The sequence below is a fragment of the Athene cunicularia genome (genome assembly GCF_003259725.1).
Source record: "Athene cunicularia isolate RWA chromosome 6 unlocalized genomic scaffold, athCun1 chr6_part1, whole genome shotgun sequence".
Lineage (NCBI taxonomy): Eukaryota > Metazoa > Chordata > Aves > Strigiformes > Strigidae > Athene > Athene cunicularia.
This window is the reverse complement of record NW_020799105.1, coordinates 22,441,372-22,459,797: the sequence shown is the minus strand read 5'-3', so window position 1 is coordinate 22,459,797 and position 18,426 is coordinate 22,441,372. Positions and strand designations below refer to the sequence as shown.

General features: G+C 39.8%; 1 protein-coding gene across 1 annotated transcript in view; it reads left to right on the top strand.

Annotated features, from left to right (window-relative positions):
- Positions 1-18,426, top strand: part of CHST15 (carbohydrate sulfotransferase 15) — a 43,373-nt gene that overhangs the window by 14,300 nt on the left and 10,647 nt on the right. The window contains exons 2-5 of the mRNA XM_026851459.1: positions 6,086-7,189; positions 7,948-8,287; positions 12,205-12,351; positions 16,799-16,955. Of these exons, the coding sequence (XP_026707260.1) occupies positions 6,602-7,189; positions 7,948-8,287; positions 12,205-12,351; positions 16,799-16,955 (1,232 nt within the window). The 5' untranslated portion in view covers positions 6,086-6,601. The remainder of the gene's footprint in view (positions 1-6,085; positions 7,190-7,947; positions 8,288-12,204; positions 12,352-16,798; positions 16,956-18,426) is intronic.

Here is an 18,426-nt window from a genome sequence, read left to right as displayed (position 1 = left end):
GGGGGGGGGGGGTGTAGCCTGGAGAAAAGGAGGCTCGAGGGAGACCTTATCACTCTCTACAACTGCCTGAAAGGAGGTTATAGCGAGGTGGGTGTTGGTCTCTTCTCCCAGGTAACAAAGACTGGATATTAGGAAAAATTTTATTCACTGAAAGTGTTATCAAGCATTGGAACAGGCAGCCCAGGGAAGCCATTGAGTCACCACCTCGGGAGGTATTTAAGAGATGTGTAGATGTGGCATTTATGGACATGATTTAGTGTTGGGATTCTAGAGGGCTTTCTGCGAGAGAATGGACATGTGAGCAATCCTGCGTGAGAACAAGACTGATAAGAGCCTCAGCCGAGCAAGAATGCGATAAGGATGTGACCCTGAATGAGGGGGGAGAAACTCGATGAGACAAACAACCCCCAGAAGGGATTGGGACAGAAGAGGCAGTTACACAAGGCAGGTGCCTGGCAAGGCTGATGGGGCACTTGTTATCCAATCATAAGAAGGTTTAAAGCACGGGCTAAGTAAATTGTCCAATCTTGAGGACTTGTACTGCATGTTACTCACATGTGCAGGAGAACATTATAAAAGGGCTGAATTAGTTGTAATAAACGGGCATTGCTTGATCACATTGGTTGTGTGCGTGCTCAGCTCTCCCGCAGTTTAGTTGTGGCCTTGGCAGTTAACAGTTGGACTCAATAATCTTAAAGATCTTTTCCAACCTAAACAATTCTATGATTCCATCTAAGATAGCTGTTGATTTTTTACCCATTCATCTGTGTGTCATCCCTTATATTCATGTTTCCTACTTACGAGATTCCCAAAGATCCTAATTTTTATGAGGAGGATTGCTTTTGGCCAAGGAGCTTGAAAAGGTTTATGTTAATTTCTGCTTTGTGGTTAGAGCTGGTATACATTTATGTGCCACAGACAAATATCGTATAGTCATGATCATAAATAATTAAAGATTCACTTCAACAAGAGGAAATTACATGCTACATTATTCAATAATATACAAAGACACTGCTTGTTGTGTAAAGAGAGTAATATTCTGCCAGTGAACCGACAGCAGTTTTGCAACTAAAATATAAAAAGACATAAATGGTTTATTACCAACTCAGACCTCATAACTTTTCTTCTGCCTGCAATTCACATCCTTCTGCTTTCAGTATTGAAATACAAAATAAGGTGAATTAGTGTATCTGTGGCTGTGCTTATGACTACTGGAAATGTTGAATGGAATAAACAACAACAGCAAAAAAAGGGTGGATGTCTTGTTTTTTGTGGGGTGAATGAAGAAAAACAAGGACTGCTTATGCTGGAGAAAGATCCTGGCCTCCTGGTGAGCATCCTTCACTGCATGGTAAAAGGTTGGGGAATTAACTTTTCTTAAAAACATCTTGGTAAAGAGACAGGAGTAGCAGTAGGGAATTATATCCTGACATATATCCCTGTATATCCTGTTTATTGCAGTTGGTTTTTTTTTTTATTACATGAAGATGACAGTAGAAAATAATGAAAAATGGTATGTCTGGTTATTAAAAATGTTTATAAAAAAAATAAAATCAGCGTCTCTATTAGCTGAGTAATATGTCATATTGCTCTGTGGTGGGTCGTCAAACTGATCATCTAATTAAGCAGGCTGTTGTACTGTGTATGCATAAGTTGGCAGAGTTATGGTTGCTAGTGGAACTTTAAATTTTCCCTCATGACTGCTGTGATTAAGATCTCAGTTTTACTGTAGCCTAAGCATATTTTTTTTTCCTTTGTATCAGCTTCCCAGTAAAGCATTTTCCTCAGCTGTCACAGACGTAGTTTACACAATTTTTCCTTGAGTTTGTAATATTTGTAGCAGAGTTTCATGAGGAGTGTCTGCACCTGGGAAAAGTTCAATAAATTCCAGTCTATTTTGCTAACAGACAAATGGACATAAGGTAGGACAGACAAGCTTATATGGTTTTTCTAAGATCCTGCACTCTGCATTCATTAACATATCTCTGATGGTTCTTTTTAAAAATTTGAGAATGAACATCAAATACACGAGTCTTGAATTGATTCTGTATCTCAGATAAATCTGCTCAGTCAGTGTCACTGAGCAAGTTTCAGATCCCTGGTAGAGGAGAACTAGAAAGTTTTTTGTTTTTTTTTTTTTTTAATAGTTAGTGCATAGTAACTGGTCCCTCTGAAAATAAACAGTAAGGAGCTAGAGAGCAGAGGTCTGGGAGAATATTGAGATACTCTCTGAGTGTCAAAGTGGAGGAGTTTAAGGTGGAAGTATTATACAAAAACAAACATGTAGCACATGATAAATTTAATTAAAGTGATGCTGCAGGGTACCTTCTGGTTACCAGATCTTTTTATAGCTACCGCTATAACCCACAGTGTCTTCTTTCTGCATATTTTTTTTTTTTTTTTTAAGAGGTGCTTTTTTCACCTACCTTCTCTTTTGATATGGGGGCCCTCATCTCCATCTTCTCTTTTCTACAGTCTTTTTTTTTTTTTTTTTTTTTTTTTTTTAATTAAAATATCTTTGTTTTGATGATTTCCTCTATTAACATCATGGATGATGTCCAAATCTGCCCCGAGAATACTTCTGTTCTGCCTCCTTTGCTTCCTCTTTGAAAATCTTTGCACAGGTGTCTTACTGCTGCCTGAAACATTTACTTGCAAAGCAGAAACTTTTCAGTTCTTGTCAGGACCTCCCTTTCTTGTCTTCCTTCTCTCCAGCCATTAGGACTGTCAGTGGTATTTGGACAACCGTCAAGCTTTTTCCTGCTTTAAATCTTGGCTCCTTTCCATAGCTTCTCTTTTTCTTTTGGACATTCATTGAGGGGGGAGCATATTTTATGTATAAGAAAGCATAAATGTTTCTGAGTTTAATATTACACATATGAAGCTGATTCAGTCTCTCTAGTCATTCAACTTTCTGTCAAAATCATCACAGTTCCATTTCTTTGAGAAAATTTTAATACTAGTTTCTTTGAGAACTCTTACATTGACTTCTTTCCCTTTGGTTTAAATATAATTGGTAATGATTATGTTACGATTTCTGTCTCCCTCATCTGACTTGTAGAATAAACGCATTAAGGAAATGAACATTTTTGGTAGAAAGGTGTTTTGCAAATACTTTTGTTCAGTATTTATCCGAATAATTATTCCTGAGTCCTTGAGACACAGCCTGCTTGTGCTGATTGCAGAAATCCTCCCCTACCTGACAGTGTTAGTTGGGAGAAACAACAAGAATACAAATAATTTTACAAAAGAACTTTGTCTCATACAAAAATGTGTCTGGAAGAATGACGGTTAATGCAGGATCTGAAGTGACTGCCCCATTTGATCTGAACAATTTTGTAGGAATGAACCAGGAATTATTATCTAGAATTATAATGGCAGTGTTTCCTAATGATTAAAAATAAGTGTTGAAAGAGCTAAAGACAAAATAGCCAGATTCTGGGAATCATAATTAGTAATGATTATGCTTCTATGATTCGATATGTTGTAGGAGCAATCAGAAGACCCTTTGTGCATTCATTGTATTTTCGTTATTGATATCTTGGACATTATACAGATGTTCACTTCAGAAATGCGTAAGCCTGTGTTGTTTCTCAGGAACCAAGGGACAAAGTCAGATGGGAAGATTTCTGCTGAAGGCAGAAGTGTGCAAATGGATGAGTTAAGTTGGATTTTTTTTGGGTGGAACAAAGAGCACTGTAGGATAGGGAAGAAAGATGGATGTTTGGCAACGATGCAGAGAAAAAGCATTGCTGAGACTTGAAAGGAAAGATGGATTTTTTGTAGAGCAGGAACAGCTACTGTGTGTCCAGAGGAGCGAACAGTGGCAAAAAGTAATGAGAAAAAAAATTTGCACATGGTTACTGAGATCTATTTAAACTAGGAGAACTGTACCTATATGAGAATTATTATTGTGCTGATTTTATTGTGTTGCTCTGATAGTAGACTAATTTTTCACAAGTGTGAATTGTCAAACATTTTTGTATTTTAGTTAAGGTGACTTGGAAAATGTATTTTCATTTGAGTAGTAAAAGTCAATGTTGAACCTTTAGATAACACATAAAGCAACGGGCTGGTTCTCTGGTCTAGTGAAGTTAATTATAACACAGATTAATTTAATCTGAAAAATAATTTTAATTAATTAGCGTTTCATCATCTATAGTCTTCTGGGCAAAAGATATCGTTCTGTTCAGGTAAAGCTGTCAGGCTCTAGAATTCTTCCAACTGCTTTGTCCGCAATAAAATGTTAGATTTCATGCATGGAGTCCGTATGCCCTTCACCGGCCTCACACAGAAGGGTCAGTGCTTTTTCTGTTCTTCAGAGGCAGTACTGAACCCCTTAGTCACAATATGGCTAAAACTATATTGAACCTTCAGGGTAATTACTCCGGTTAATATTGGGGTTGTCTGCGGAAGGACGGAGAAGTGGGTTATGGCAGACCAGGTCCTGGGTGATGCTAAGGAAATGGAGCAACCTGGAGGGGAGCTACGGTGCTGCTTTCATGGGTATCCATGTCAGGATGGACAAGGAGCATCACAGCACCGGAGTCTTAAGGTACCTTTGTTCCCAGGGGCTAAAGGGAAGTTCTGTCTTTATCAGGTGACAAAAGCCAAAGTAGAAGTTGCCTGGCAGAGCCGTACGTTACTACTGTCCCTTAGGTTTTCCTCGTCCTTTCCTTTTCATCCAATGACAGTAATTTTGGCTTGCTTTTGTCTTGTCAAGATTGTTTTAAATTATTTCTTGTCTTTAGTTCCCCAAAATATAATTCCAGAAAAATAAAAAATATTTTCTAGTATATAGAAGAGGTTATATTATCTGTGAACTTTTGTATTTGATAACAGGGCTTCTCAAAACAGAGAGTTGATTTTGACATTAAAATGTGCATAGTTCAGGAAAGGTATTTAATAAACCACGCAAACAGAAATTCTAGAGGAACTATTCATAAATATGCTTTAATTACGACCATCCTTAAGCTGATGACTTGTTTGTGACTTTAAATGTCTCTGATCTGAATGCTGCCTGGTGAGCCAAGCATGGACATGCTCAAACCAAGACCAAAGCTTGCCATGAAGGCTTTAAACAGCCCTGTTCACTTTTTGGCTGTAAGCAGCCGTGGTGTTGAGGTGTTTAAGGGAGGATGGCACGTGCCCTGTGCTGCGGGGTGCTTGAGTGCCTGGTCTGTGTGGATGTGGAGACCTTCATGGGACCCTGCCCGTGGTGTCTGCCTTGTTGCGAGGGGACATCTGCTCCTGCATTTTCTGCACGACCTCTGTGGGACCAAAGTCCACAGCATTAACAGGATTTGCTGGATCCAGGGTCTTCCCTTGCCGTTGCAGTACTGATGGTACATTTCATTTAAGTAACACATTTTGCCATTTTTAATGATTGCTATGCTTTCAAAACGCGTTTGTCTAGTAGTGCTGAAAGTATCTCGGTGACTTTTCGCATTGCGAGTGACTGCTCTGGTACCAGAATAATTTGGGCCAGAAACCAGAGATCCTGTCATGAACCTTTGCTCATGTCCAGTCTTTAATCCCTTCAATTTGCTGAATGTTTTACTTGTGGCTTTGGGTTTTTTTGTTTGGCTTTTCCTCTCGTCTTTGAAAGGAGACTTATCTCATCCCTGCCTTGCTCTCTTAGCTAGGGTCCTACCCCACTTCAGGATGGTTAATTTAAGGTCCCCATGCACAGATGGAGTGTAAATATTTAAACTTTTGTTACTGGACACTGTCCAAAAGTGCTTCCATATTTAAAGAGCAGATTAAGATCTGTTAGGTTAGTGAGCAACTGAAGGAAGTTGTATAGTGTTACCTGTGGTAGCAACTGTTCCTTGATATGAGCAGATGGGTGATTGAAAAGAAAGGACAGCTCACTGTGAATTTGAAGCCAGACATTTCCTGGGTTTAATATCGTGAGTGCTGTAATGAATATACTTGTCAACTAGAAGATACCTTGCAAATAGGATTGTGAAATCACTCGTGGCGGATTGCACTTTGCTATGTCTATGAATGAAGGTGGATGTCGTACATATTACGTCTGTTGTTCTGTGTGTATCTATATATATATATGTTTTTGTTTCTTTAGGCTTTACAATGCAGACCTTTGAAACCATCTCGGGGAAGATGAAGCTTCCAGTAGCAGCAGTCTGGTTTGGAACCCGCTTGTTTTAAGAATACCTGGGAATTTCTACCCATATTTGCCTGTTCCAGAGTAAAGCAGAGGACAATGAGTTATTTTTATTTTTTGCATATTTTCACGCTACGTAACAATTTTTTTTCCTTCTCATTTTGTTCAATGGGAAAAACTTGAGGCAGTTGTGTATCTCATTCTTACTTTGCCACATTCCTCTTACTGATCCAAATTCTTGGAAAACACATCGACAGTACATCTATTTCTGTGTTTTTTTTGGTTTTGGTTAGTTTGTTGTGTTTTGTGTTTTTTTTGTTTTTTTTTAATGTGACATTTGTCACTTTTTGAGTGCTTTTACCTATTCTGGTTTGAACCTGTCTTTTTGCATTGCTGAGTAGTCGTAGAATCACTCAAGGAGCTAAATAATTTCCAATTTACAGAAGATGACTCATATGCTTCAGAAACACTTTTATGGGTGTGCTTGGCTCATTAATACAGGAGTTTAACAGTAGTAATATGAGGTATTGCATTAATTGTTGCATACATTTATTACCAAATGACTTGCACAGACAATGTTTCAGATGTCGTGGACCTAATCATAATAACCAGAAGTGTCCTGTTTGCAAAGGAGAAAATAACATCCCTTTGTACGCCGATAGCAAGCAGATGAAGTTGCTTGCAGTTTTGGAAGTAAGGACTGATCACAGGGAAAGCTGGAATGGATTTTTCTGCTTGAGGAAGGGGAAGCTATGCAGCTTAATATTTGGGTTGATTATAATGACTCTAGTGATGGCATCCTACATACTGACTGGAGCCAAACATGGCCTGTTGTTAATACCATCTCCCTTCCATTATGGAGCTTTTACTAGCAATCCAAGCTTAATGGACAATGAAAGCCTTAGTGACATGAAAGACCATTACCAGCCTTCTAAAATGAATATTTCATACGTAAAGGATTATCCAAGCATTAAATTAATTATTGACACTATTACTTCAAAGATAGAGTTTATGACGAGACAGCGCCCCGATTTAGAAGAGCTGAGGAAACAAGAGCCACATGTAAGTGTGAATTAAAGTATGTCTTAAACTGCTGTGTGCTTGCTTATTTAAAGACTTTTGGGTCAATCTTTTTACTGAGATTAAAAAAAAAAAAAAAAAAGCAACTGCTCAAATGTTCATATAGTGATTTATACCATCTAGAACCTTCTGATTTACACCAGCTGTGAAAAGGTGATAGTGTATATCACGTCCTTCTGAGTCATGGGCAAAATAGATGGGTTATATAAATGGTCTTGACACCTGAAAAAAAAAATAAAAATCAGGCAGTCTTCCGATAGCTGTACAATCTCATTGAATTTTTACCTTGTCTCATGCAAAATCATTCTGACTTAGATTTGCCATTCATCTTAAATGATTAATAAGAGCCTTTCTAATAACTGATTACCTTCTAACTGTGCCTTCCTGAAAATCCAGTCGTTGCAAACCTTGTATTTCAGAGTTAAAAACTGGAAGCTAATTTGATTTGAGTATTACAGATTTGACTTTAAAAATTAATTCCTGGGGCTGCAGAGGAGTTGGGGGATTATTGAGTCCTTTCTGGCCTTTAAATAAAAGGATTCCTAAATGTACTCCTCTCCCAATCCAACTGTGGTGTCATCAGAAAAAAAATAGATTAACTTTCTAGTCAAAAAAAAAAAGGTTGAAAATGTCCACATAGTGTTTCTGTTAATTACTGTTGCTTACTGTGCTGTTAGAAAAGTCTGTCTTTTTTTTTTTTTTTGCTGCCTTGACTAAAATTGTTGTTCTTTATGTTGCAGATGTTTTCAGTAATTCCTAATAAATTCCTTCCAAATAGCAAGAACCCTTGTTGGTATGAAGAGTACAGAGGAAACACAACCACAGATCCTTATGCAACAAACTCCTATGCACTGTATTCAAAGCGCTTTCGAACCATATTTGATTACCTCAGGAAGGTATTTTGGAACCACTTGTACCATTACAAGGACAAACACTACCGCCTACGCTGTCTCCCCCATTTCTACATCATTGGCCAGCCCAAGTGTGGGACAACGGACCTGTACGACCGGCTCAGGCTGCACCCCGACGTTCGGTTCTCAGCAATCAAGGAGCCACACTGGTGGACAAGAAAACGGTTTGGTGAGTAAATATGTCCTCTGGTATCCAGGCAAGTTGTCCCTGTTAAACTTGGACGTGTATATTTGGGGTGAAGTTTGGATTTGCTCCATATTGGCTTACCACGAAACCGCTGGAGTTAATAGTTTTGGAAAGTCCAGGTGATGGATGCTCGGTAGGTTCCAGTCTGCTTTTGCCTAATGGTGTTTTGGGTTAAACTTTTTGAGATGATGCACACTTCATTTGGTTTATTTGCGGTGGTTTGGAAAATCTGGGAAATAATTAAAAACACTTGATAAAACCAGCCCTGTGAATTTGTAAAAGCAGGAAAAGGAACTATTAGGTGGTGACAGGAGATTTAAAGAATAACAGTGACAGTTTTGGATTGCAAAGTTTGTCTTAAATAAATGGTGGATGAATATCTGAGATGTGGGTGGCTTCAGGCCTTACGGTTCAATAAATACAACTGTGCTTTCTGGTAGGAGCAACATTAGTGTTGCAGCCCTAGTCAAGCACTGAACAGTAGAGATGCTCTGCATGAGAAAGCTCCCACACACTGAGGAACCTGCACATATTTTTGATGCTCTTTTCCTGTGTGACATCAATATTTCATGAAGTGACCCTTCGTCTCTGAAGGCAGGCTTGAGTAGTTGAGGTTATGGCCTGCTGGAGCAAAACGCATCCACCCCTCGTGATTGCACCTTCAAGAGGGTGTCTGAGGGCGGTGGGGCCGAGCACATCGTTTTATCCATCTGAAGTATTTATGTCCTTCCTGTTCTCTCTTTGCCGGGTGCCAAGGAAGGTCAATCTTGTGGTTAGAGACTAGATGAGGTGCAGAAGACCCATTTTCAATTCCTGACTCTGCTGTGTGCTTAGTGCCGTCCTCTAAATGAGGCTGTTTATAATGCTTGCTGTGTTCCACACAGGCTCTGGATTTTCCCACTGTTGGGTCTAGCTGTTAAGTGCTGGCATGCCCTCACTTCATGTGGCTTTGGTATCAAAGATCACCGGCTTTTCAGTGATATTACTATTTTCAAGAGGAAGATACTGGTTATTTTACAGTGACATCCTCGCTTCTTTTTCTCATTTGCTGTTGCTTTACTGCGGACGTTGCATTTAGAACAAGGAAAAAACTATCACTGTGGGGTAGATCTTTTGATCAAGACTTTGCATCACTCCTTTCCTTTGGTGCTTTTCTAAGCTTCCTTGAAGTGGGAGACTATCTCTTCTAATAAACTGCTGTGGCTAAAGGCAAGGACACTTTCTGAGGGACTGAGACACCTGCAGTTGTGCTTCTGTTCTTTATTTTGGGGTCATACCTTCAGTTTTTTTATTTCTTCTACATGTGGTGCTGCAATTTTTGTCTGCCTTCCCCATTCCCTGGAGTTCAGGAGAACCTCTGAGCTCCTTCAGATGGGGCATTGCTCCTCGCTGCTTGGTGGGGAGGAGGGCTCAGCCACAGAGCTGGGATTTCATGATTTTGCTGTGTTGTTAAGAGTTTGTATTTTCTTCCTTTTGCAAATGCCGTAAGAAAGTGGCTAAAATAAGTATTTTAGACATTTTCTAAATGCTTGTTATAAACTAAGATTTAAAGCAATATGACAAAAATATAGTTTTGCTTTTGAGATAATTTGGTCCAGTTTAGGAGACACGAGATACCAGTGAATTGAGGAGTCAAACAAGAGAAGCACCGTGGTGCCCCCTGAAGCCCCACGAGAAGACACTCGTTCATCACAGTCCATGGCTGACTGAAGACAAATGATAAGAATTACCTCCTGACCCGAAGGTGAAAAGTCAGATCAGTGAAGAAAGGGGATTTTAGACTTGGATGCCTTCCAGCGTGAATGCTGTGCTGCTTGTCTCTGGGTGTGCAGGTGCAGGGACTGTCAGCAAAACCATTGGTGGAAGTTTGTCTCTTCCATGAAAGTGCTGGCAGGGAAGACCAAACCAAACTGATACTCTAAGCTAAAACCCTTTATACTAAATAGTTTTTTGCACCTACGTTAGCCTTAATGTAAAAGTTTGGAGTCAATGTTGGGGGAGGCAGTGCATCCAACCTCACTAAAGCAAGACTGGGCTCACTAAATCTCAGAACTGGACCTACCAAACAGGCAGAAGAGTGTAAGAGCTCAGGCTGGAGTGCATATAATTTGAGAACAAGTATGAATTCCAGTCTCGGTGCTGGCATTCAAAAACCCTCCACTTGCACAGTCTTGTGGTCAGCCACTGGGGACCAAGTGCAGATCCTTGAAGAGAACATTCTTTGCATAATTATTATTTTTTTTTTTTAAAGTTATTTTGTAAAGCTGAAGAATGATGAAAGATTGCAGAGCTTGTGATCTCATGGGAGGAAGATCTGTAGAGATGACCTTCCTGTCGTCTCAGGCTGTCTGCCATTGAAAATGAAAGATTAAGTTTGCTCCTGGATGCTCAGTCCTTTCATTCTACCTCAACAGTACATTAGCTAATGGTTCCTATTAAAAAAAAAAAAAAAAAAAAAAAGGTGGGGAAGAGAATATGACAAATAGACTAACAAGTGAAAGTGACAGCCCCCTTTATAAGCCAGCTAGTGGATATGACTCCTGTGCTCCTGGCTATTAACTTGGTGTAGTTTGTAAGACTGATCTAGACAAGAAAGTCTCTGTTCTATGGCATCCTCTGATTCAGTTGATTTTTATGAGACTGACTAATTTCAGCTGAAGCTAAACAGCCCTCCCGGGGAGGCCCCATTTCGCAAATCACCGCTTTCCCATTCTGCAGGGCTGGTTGATGCTCTACAGGACTTTGTCCCAGCTTGACTGTCTCTCTTTCCTGGCTCTTAGCCACAATTTCTATTCCCATGGTTGGAGTGGCAATGAACCAAGGCAGTCTGTAGCACCATGCTTGTACTTTTTTTTTTTTTTTTTTTTTTTTTTTTTTTTTTTTTTTTTTTTTCCCCTCAAAACAAGTTAAAATACACTGCTGAGCTTTCTTCTACCCTCATTAAATCCCACTTTCCTGAAGGGGAAAATCAGACGCAATGGACAAAAGAACTCCCTTGCTGAGCTTTCGTCGCACATAATTGATAATTATTGGCCTTGCGGGAACAAGAAAGGAAGAGCTGAGAAGTCCTGCTCTGTACTGTTACCTTTGCTTCTACTCTATTGTCTTCCCGATACCATCCTTGACCACTGCCCACTTGGGAAGCTCTCCTGTGGTATGGTAAGAAGCAAGAATGCAAAGGTGGGCATGGGGAGCATGTACAGGCGGCGGAGCAGTGAGACTAGATTTGGAAAGAAGAGTGGGAAAAGGAGGATAAAAATCACAGATATGGCTCAAGATACTGAGAAATGCAGGGAGAAGGTGATACGGAACACACTCTGGAGTGTACGGAAGGAGAGGAGAAAAATAAGATGCTATCATGGAGCTTTGTTTTCATACTTGTTAAAGACAAAACCATGAATGATTTCCCAGTTTTCTGATTTTGATAAGTGCATGTTGATGTGCATATTTGGTATCAGAGCCTGTTCTCAATCGCAATACAGTTAAATCTAGTGGGAGTCCAATATTACTTCAATGTATATTGGTGCAAATGGCAGCAGAATCTGGTCTATTTACATTCATTTCAAAAGCTATATTTGGAAGAAAATAAATGCAAGCAATTCACGCAGGAACTATAAACCAGAACAGTTAAGATATTTCCTATCACTGTGAATTTATGGCTTAATCATATAGTATCTCAAATGTCAGCTACTTCATTATTGACACCTTTATCTGAGTGTTACACTTCATCGGTCTAATTCTGTGCTGACGTTAGCTGGCTCAGCGCCAGCCACGTCACCGAAGCTGCCTTGATTTACACCAGTGGTTAATCTTGCCCATCTCGCCCTGCTGTTTTCTTTCTTCTTTTTTTTTTTTTTTTTCTTTTCCCAAAGAAACTTCTCTCTTTTTGTTGTTTTTAGGAATCATTCGTCTGAGGGATGGATTTCATGACCGCTACCCAGTGGAAGATTACCTTGATCTGTTTGATTTAGCAGCACATCAGATTCAGGGTGTGCTGCAGAGCGAAGCGGCGAAAGAGCACGGCAAGATGAACAACATCATAATTGGTAGGGCAAACACAGCCTGTGAAATACGTCTCTGTAGCTCCAGGTTGGCAGCGTTCGTAGCTGAGGCATGAGAGGGGCATTTCCCAGATGTGAACGGCTCCCAGCACGGGGCCCCTGATGCTGGTTTTCTCTGCTGTATGTGGATAGTGCAGAAGTTCTTGCCTTTTCCTGGAGGATGGTTACTCGCTTTGTTCAAAAGTTGTGATTGTCTTTAGAAAATGCCTGAGCAAGCAATAGATGTCTGATGACCATCAGCATTTCATTAAATCTTTTTTTAAAAAAAGAGTGAGAATGACCCTGGTGACTCCTTCAAACATGGTTTTCATTTTGTTTTCATTATGAGGTGTTTGTAGTGATGGGATTGTAGCTTCAAGTTCATGTGCTGTAGCATTGTGTCTGGGATAACACACTAATTGTGGTATTACGACATGCAGTGGGTGCCGGAGAAATCCTGTAGCTGACTGGAGACAGTTTCCGTGATAGCAGCACAGCTCTTCTCAAGCTCCAACACAAGGTCCATGTAGGAGAAAGGACGACAGTTTTTTGCATCATCATCCCTATGTAGTCTATGGGAGACTGAAATAAATATGATTAAACTCACAAGCTGCTTTTTAAACAGCAAAGATAATGCAAGTTTGAAGAGCAGGGATCTAGAGAGTCAAGTTGAAGCTCTCTCGTGCTCTGTTTCTTTTCACATACAGACCCTAGAGGCACGGTACAGGATAATATTTGAACAATCCTACTGTTTCAGTTGATATTAAATTACCTGATTAGCATTAAAAATGGCTTGAAAATGCTGCTGTGTCGTACCTTACGGAAGACTGTGGTTAGGACTTGGCCTGAGGGAGGGATCCCTGGGTTGCTTCCCATGACACACAGTGGTCGATCCACCGTGCTCATCCACTGTGGTCGTGCTGCCGTAGGTTTACTGTGCCCGTGAGGAGTGTCAGCAGAAATGTCTAAATTCTGCTTTTGCTGTCTGCTAAAACCAGAAAACTGAGGGGAAGAGGTTTTTTACCAGTTTTACTCTGTCACCTCAAACGTTCCAAGGGAAACCAGGCACTTTCCATGAAAATACTAGTTGTGCAAGAGACAGTTCCCTGTTGAAAAGAGACTTGTCAAGTAGGCCTGAAGTCGTTATTCTACAGAAAACACAGACAAGATTTTTGCTGCCTGCCCTCAGAGGGAATACCCTCAGAATATTTTTTTTGTGTCTCATTCTAATCAAAAAAATTTAACCAATTTTTGGCTGGATGAAATGGTGATGATGTCTCACGTTGTTTAAAGCAGAGATTTGGCTATAGTCTCTGCTTTTGTTCAGTACTTTCTCAGCCTCCATTTTAGTCTATCATTCTCTTTATTAAATATTCAACATTGAGCAATATTTGCAAGATGGGGTCTTAAGAAATTTTGCCATCAAGGACATCTGCAGATTTTCCTCCTACTTACAATAATATCTCCTGTCCTTTCATGGGTGAAGTGCTTATACTAATTAAATTCACTAATCTAATTGGCAATGTACATCTTTGATTACCTCCTGTTACAGCTTTTTCTAGAGTTCACTTTGTGTTTGGTTTTTTTTGTTGTTTTTTTTTTTTTTTTTTTTTTTTTTTTTTTTTCCTGTAGTCTCATTTCTTGTTTCATTAAGGTTCTGTTCGCTTTTCTTATTAAGTTTACAGGAAAAGTCCTGAATGATTATACTCATTAAGTCAGTCTTTTATGACCTTGGTAAGAAACAAAACAAAGCTAACTAGTCTAAAATGAATCTTTATGAATATCAGGTTTGCTTGGAATCTTCCATTTTCTTATTGCAGATGACTAGAAAGAAAAATCGAATTAAAGCTATAAACTTTTCAGTAGTTCATCATGTTACATTAATTTGAAAAATTAAGCTTCTCTGGATATTATACTTAGTGGGTAATAATTGCATTTTCCCAAAAAACCTAACATCTGTTAGAGATGAATCAAAGAGGACAACGTTGATCTAGCCTGAGGCATTCTGAGCAGGGCTTGTTTATTTGTGATCATTAATAGGATAAATTCAGAGGAATGTCTTGTGAAAACACAGTATGATTTTAATCTATTAATGACTGAATAAAGAGGTTATACATTTATTCTTTAAGCAATTTAGTAATTTATATGTTCTTTAAGTTCATGAGAAAATGAATGTATTTTTGGTTGAGCTGCAGTAATTTGACATAATTACTATAGCAGCGATTAATTTATCTCGTGTTTAGTATGGCTCGTTCTCTTTGCAGATATTAAATCTGTATTCTAATCCAGACAGGAACGCTGTCAAATTGTCAGGAGTGTGTTTGGCTGCTTCAGGAAATTAAAATTATAAGAGTCAGCAGAGACCAGAATGATGGTTGGGTTGTTTTGGTTTTGGTTTTTTTTTTTTTTTTTTTTTTTTTTTTTTAATCCCTGCCCTTCCTCTTAATTCTTGAGTCATCTTGTTTTGGAAAGATTTGCCTTGCTGAACCCAGGCCTTCCTGTATTAGAGCAGCACCCTGAGTCCCTGTTAATTTAGCATGATTCGGGCGTGTGCCTGTGATCTTCTCTTACTTGTGTGCTCCCTGGGCTGCGATGTTAGGAGAATCTGTGTGTTTACGTGTAAATGTTTTGATTTTATTTAGTTCAGGCGGCAGATGTTCTTATGCTCAGGTTTGGTCATTACATATAAGTTAATTGGAATAAATCCAATAGAGCATCAAATCTGGTCAGAGGTCTACAGAGCAGAGAAGTATAAAGGAAGATCAGAAAATCTCTTCTAGAGAGGAATAGGTGGTTTGATGGGGTCATAGACTTTAATCTGTGGCATGATTTAGGCAAACAGTTTTGAGGGAGCAGTTTAAGCCTGGCTGTTCCTGTCATGGAGATGTAGCAGTGACTTCCCAAGGTCGTTCTCATCCCTGGAGTGCACTGTTCTGTAAATCCGTGCATGCAAGCGCTCACAGCCATTTGCATTATACCATCTTCTGACAGCGCAGAAATAGCTGCGTGGTGTTTTTGTGGTATGGCTATCTCTTGTCCTATATTTAGTCTTTTGTGTTTCTGCTTCAGCCAGCGTGGGAGTTGGGCTAATTGAGTTTTAATTGACAAGTCAAAGACCACTGATGATTAGGCAGTGCTTTGGCTAATTAATTTAGAATGGAAAAGCAGAGCGGTTGTGGACACCCAAATTTAGCCAATGGACCTGATCTTCTGAAAAGAGGCAAAATGAACATGACAGAAGATTAATGTGTTTTCTAACAACTCCCAGACTTTATTAATGAATCACATTATGTTAAGCTGCAATTTGGAGCCAGTGCCTTTTTCATGTTGTGTTTTGGCCATCTCTTAAAATCTTTATTGAACTTTCCCAGGACATGAAAAAAAAAAAAAAAAAAAAAGTTATTTTTTCATCTCATTCCTTTTGATTCGAAAAACCTCATTAACAAGAATTAGCTCTCATTAGACTGTCAAAGAGTGGAAGTTGCCAAAAAGCTTCTGTATATGTTTCGTTAAACAGTAATGTGCCATATAAATGCCCGTATTACTTAAAAAGTCAGGGAAGATTACACAATTCAAAACATTGTATCAGAACATTTATTTAATAGCTGAACCATCAAACTCCTTGTTCTGGCAGAGTTGTTACTGATTGTGTTTCTCCCTGTAGTGTTACATTCAGAGAAAACTTCTTTAGAAACTCAGGGTATCAGAATCCGGCATTTAAACAAATGTGTTATTTATGCTATAGACCTTTTGTCAAATAATTAGATAATAGTTATAATTGATTTAACCTACATGAATAATCATAGCTATATAAAAAAGTTCCGATAAAGGATAATTCTCAAAAAGGGACATTTCAAACCGCAGTGATGCAATTCAGCTGGTTAGTGCATTTTTTATTTTTTTTTTTTTAATATTTCCCATGTGGTCACCAACTCTCTTGTTCACATTCTTAGCACTATTGATCCACTGGAGTGGTGATTTCTGCTTTTTTCTTCAGTTTGTGTCAAATTTTTTAGCAAGTGACTTCTCTGAGATCAGGACCATTAAAACCAACCTTTGGGATGCTACAGAGGGCATGGCAGGTCTTTGGCAGTGATGAGCTCCTGCCTCCTCGCTGGAGGGTGCCCCAAACCCCTGAGCAGTCCGATCCAGCCCGGATGAAATATATTTGCATGTGTTAATCACTAATAGGAAGCAGTGTGTTTGGTGAACAGTTATATTTCAGGTGGAATTACATAAAACCTGCCTTGGCCATCGCTACTTTCACAAAGGTACAAGGCAATGTGATTGTTCTGGCTCTGGGGAGCATTAGCCAGATCAATTTGCAAGAACTGAGGTATGTTAAAGTTAATAGTCAATTTTAATCAGTCTACACCAGTTCAAAATTCAGGCAATTTCTACTCCATTACAAAGAATGAAATGAGTTACTAGCAGAGATGCTTTTAATTTCCAGGGGAGGCCAGTGCCTCGACTATGTGGGACAACAATGCTTGGATTTTCTTTTATGACAACAGCAGTGAAGGAGAACCTCCCTTCCTAATCCAGGATTTTATCCATGCCTTCCAACCGAATGCCAAACTCATCATCATGCTGAGAGACCCTGTTGAAAGGTGAGCAAAGATCACGTTGCTAAAGTACGCAAGAAATTTTTCTTACTATAGTAATTTTATTTTCTCTCGCTCTCTTGGATGCAAATAAATGTTCACGTGGTATTGGTCAAAGTTGCTTGGTTTATGATGAGAACTGCCAAGGGTTTTTATTCTGTGTGTTTTGTCATACGCAATTGTGATAGTGTTGTAAAGAGGGGCATGTGAGTGTAAATGCCACAGTGTGTGCCATGCGTGGACACCTGAGCTACTCTGAAAAAAAGAATTTATACGTTGCCAAATGCAATATAATTCCATTACCTGGGCTAATATGCCCTGATTCTCAGCAGGGCTCACTAGACTGAGTATGGCACCCCATTTCCAGGCCTCAGCATAAGTGGTCCCGTGAAGTGCTTCAATTCCTGTTAAATAATAAGGTTTGTGTCTTCAAGGGACATACTGTTCAAAATGATTAAAAGATTACAAGCAGCTCCAGAGTCAGCAAATGATACAAACCTTTTTAATCTTAAAATTGATTAGTGCAGCACTCATATAAAGCTTCAGGATGCAATTTTAGCTTGCACAGCCAACAGCTGCCTAGGAGTTCATCCTTGGTCTTCCTGACTTTGCTTGCAGTGAAAGGGCTCAGCTTTTGCAAGGGTGTGGTCTGTTCTTGAAGAGTTCTCCGTTCTGTTAGCCAGGAATGCCCTTCTTCCCACTTGCATTTCTCTTTTCATCTATAGTCTTCCTCCAGATTTCTGGGGCATTGCTTTCCACTGAAAGGAGGATGGTCATTCTGAGGGTAACAGGGAGGGTGGAGGGGATGCAGGCAGGAGTCCAAAAGGATCAGATTGAGGGGGTGTGAATTCCTTCTCGCTGTGGCTCCATAGGGATGTTCAGGACACTTAGGGATAGGTCGGTGCTTGGGGCGAAGCCCCAGAAACACCCAGAGCAGCTGGGCAGCAGGAAGGGATGAATGTTCCCCAAGGATAGGACATGGCTAATGGCGAGAGGCAGAGCTGTGAGAGTGCTTCCCATCTCCTGTGTCAGGAAATACAGCTCTCAACTTTTAATGGCATCTCCTGACCTCAGGATTTAACAGATGGTAATTTTATGTGTGAGCGCTGGCTGAAGTGGCTTCCTCATGTAAATTACTGACAAATTCCCTGATTGCTTTAACCACCTTCTGTAATGTGGGTGTAGCTCTTTGCCAGCTTTCATAAGGGTGAGATAAAAAGTCAGCTTCATCTCCCTTACTATATTTATGACAAATTGGTTTCTTTTTGTTTATGATTCCCTATGCCCTTGTTCCTGATAGCTCATCTGAACTTCAGGAGCAAAAGCAGCCATGGCAAAAGGGACATCCAGGACAGCTCTGCTGGTGATGCCAGACAGCGGGGCAGTTGCCTTTCAGTAGCCAGGAGGACATGGGTGCTGCGCAGGGTCTGGGACAGGGTCTGGTCTATCCCCCAACCAGGGATGTCTGGGGGACATC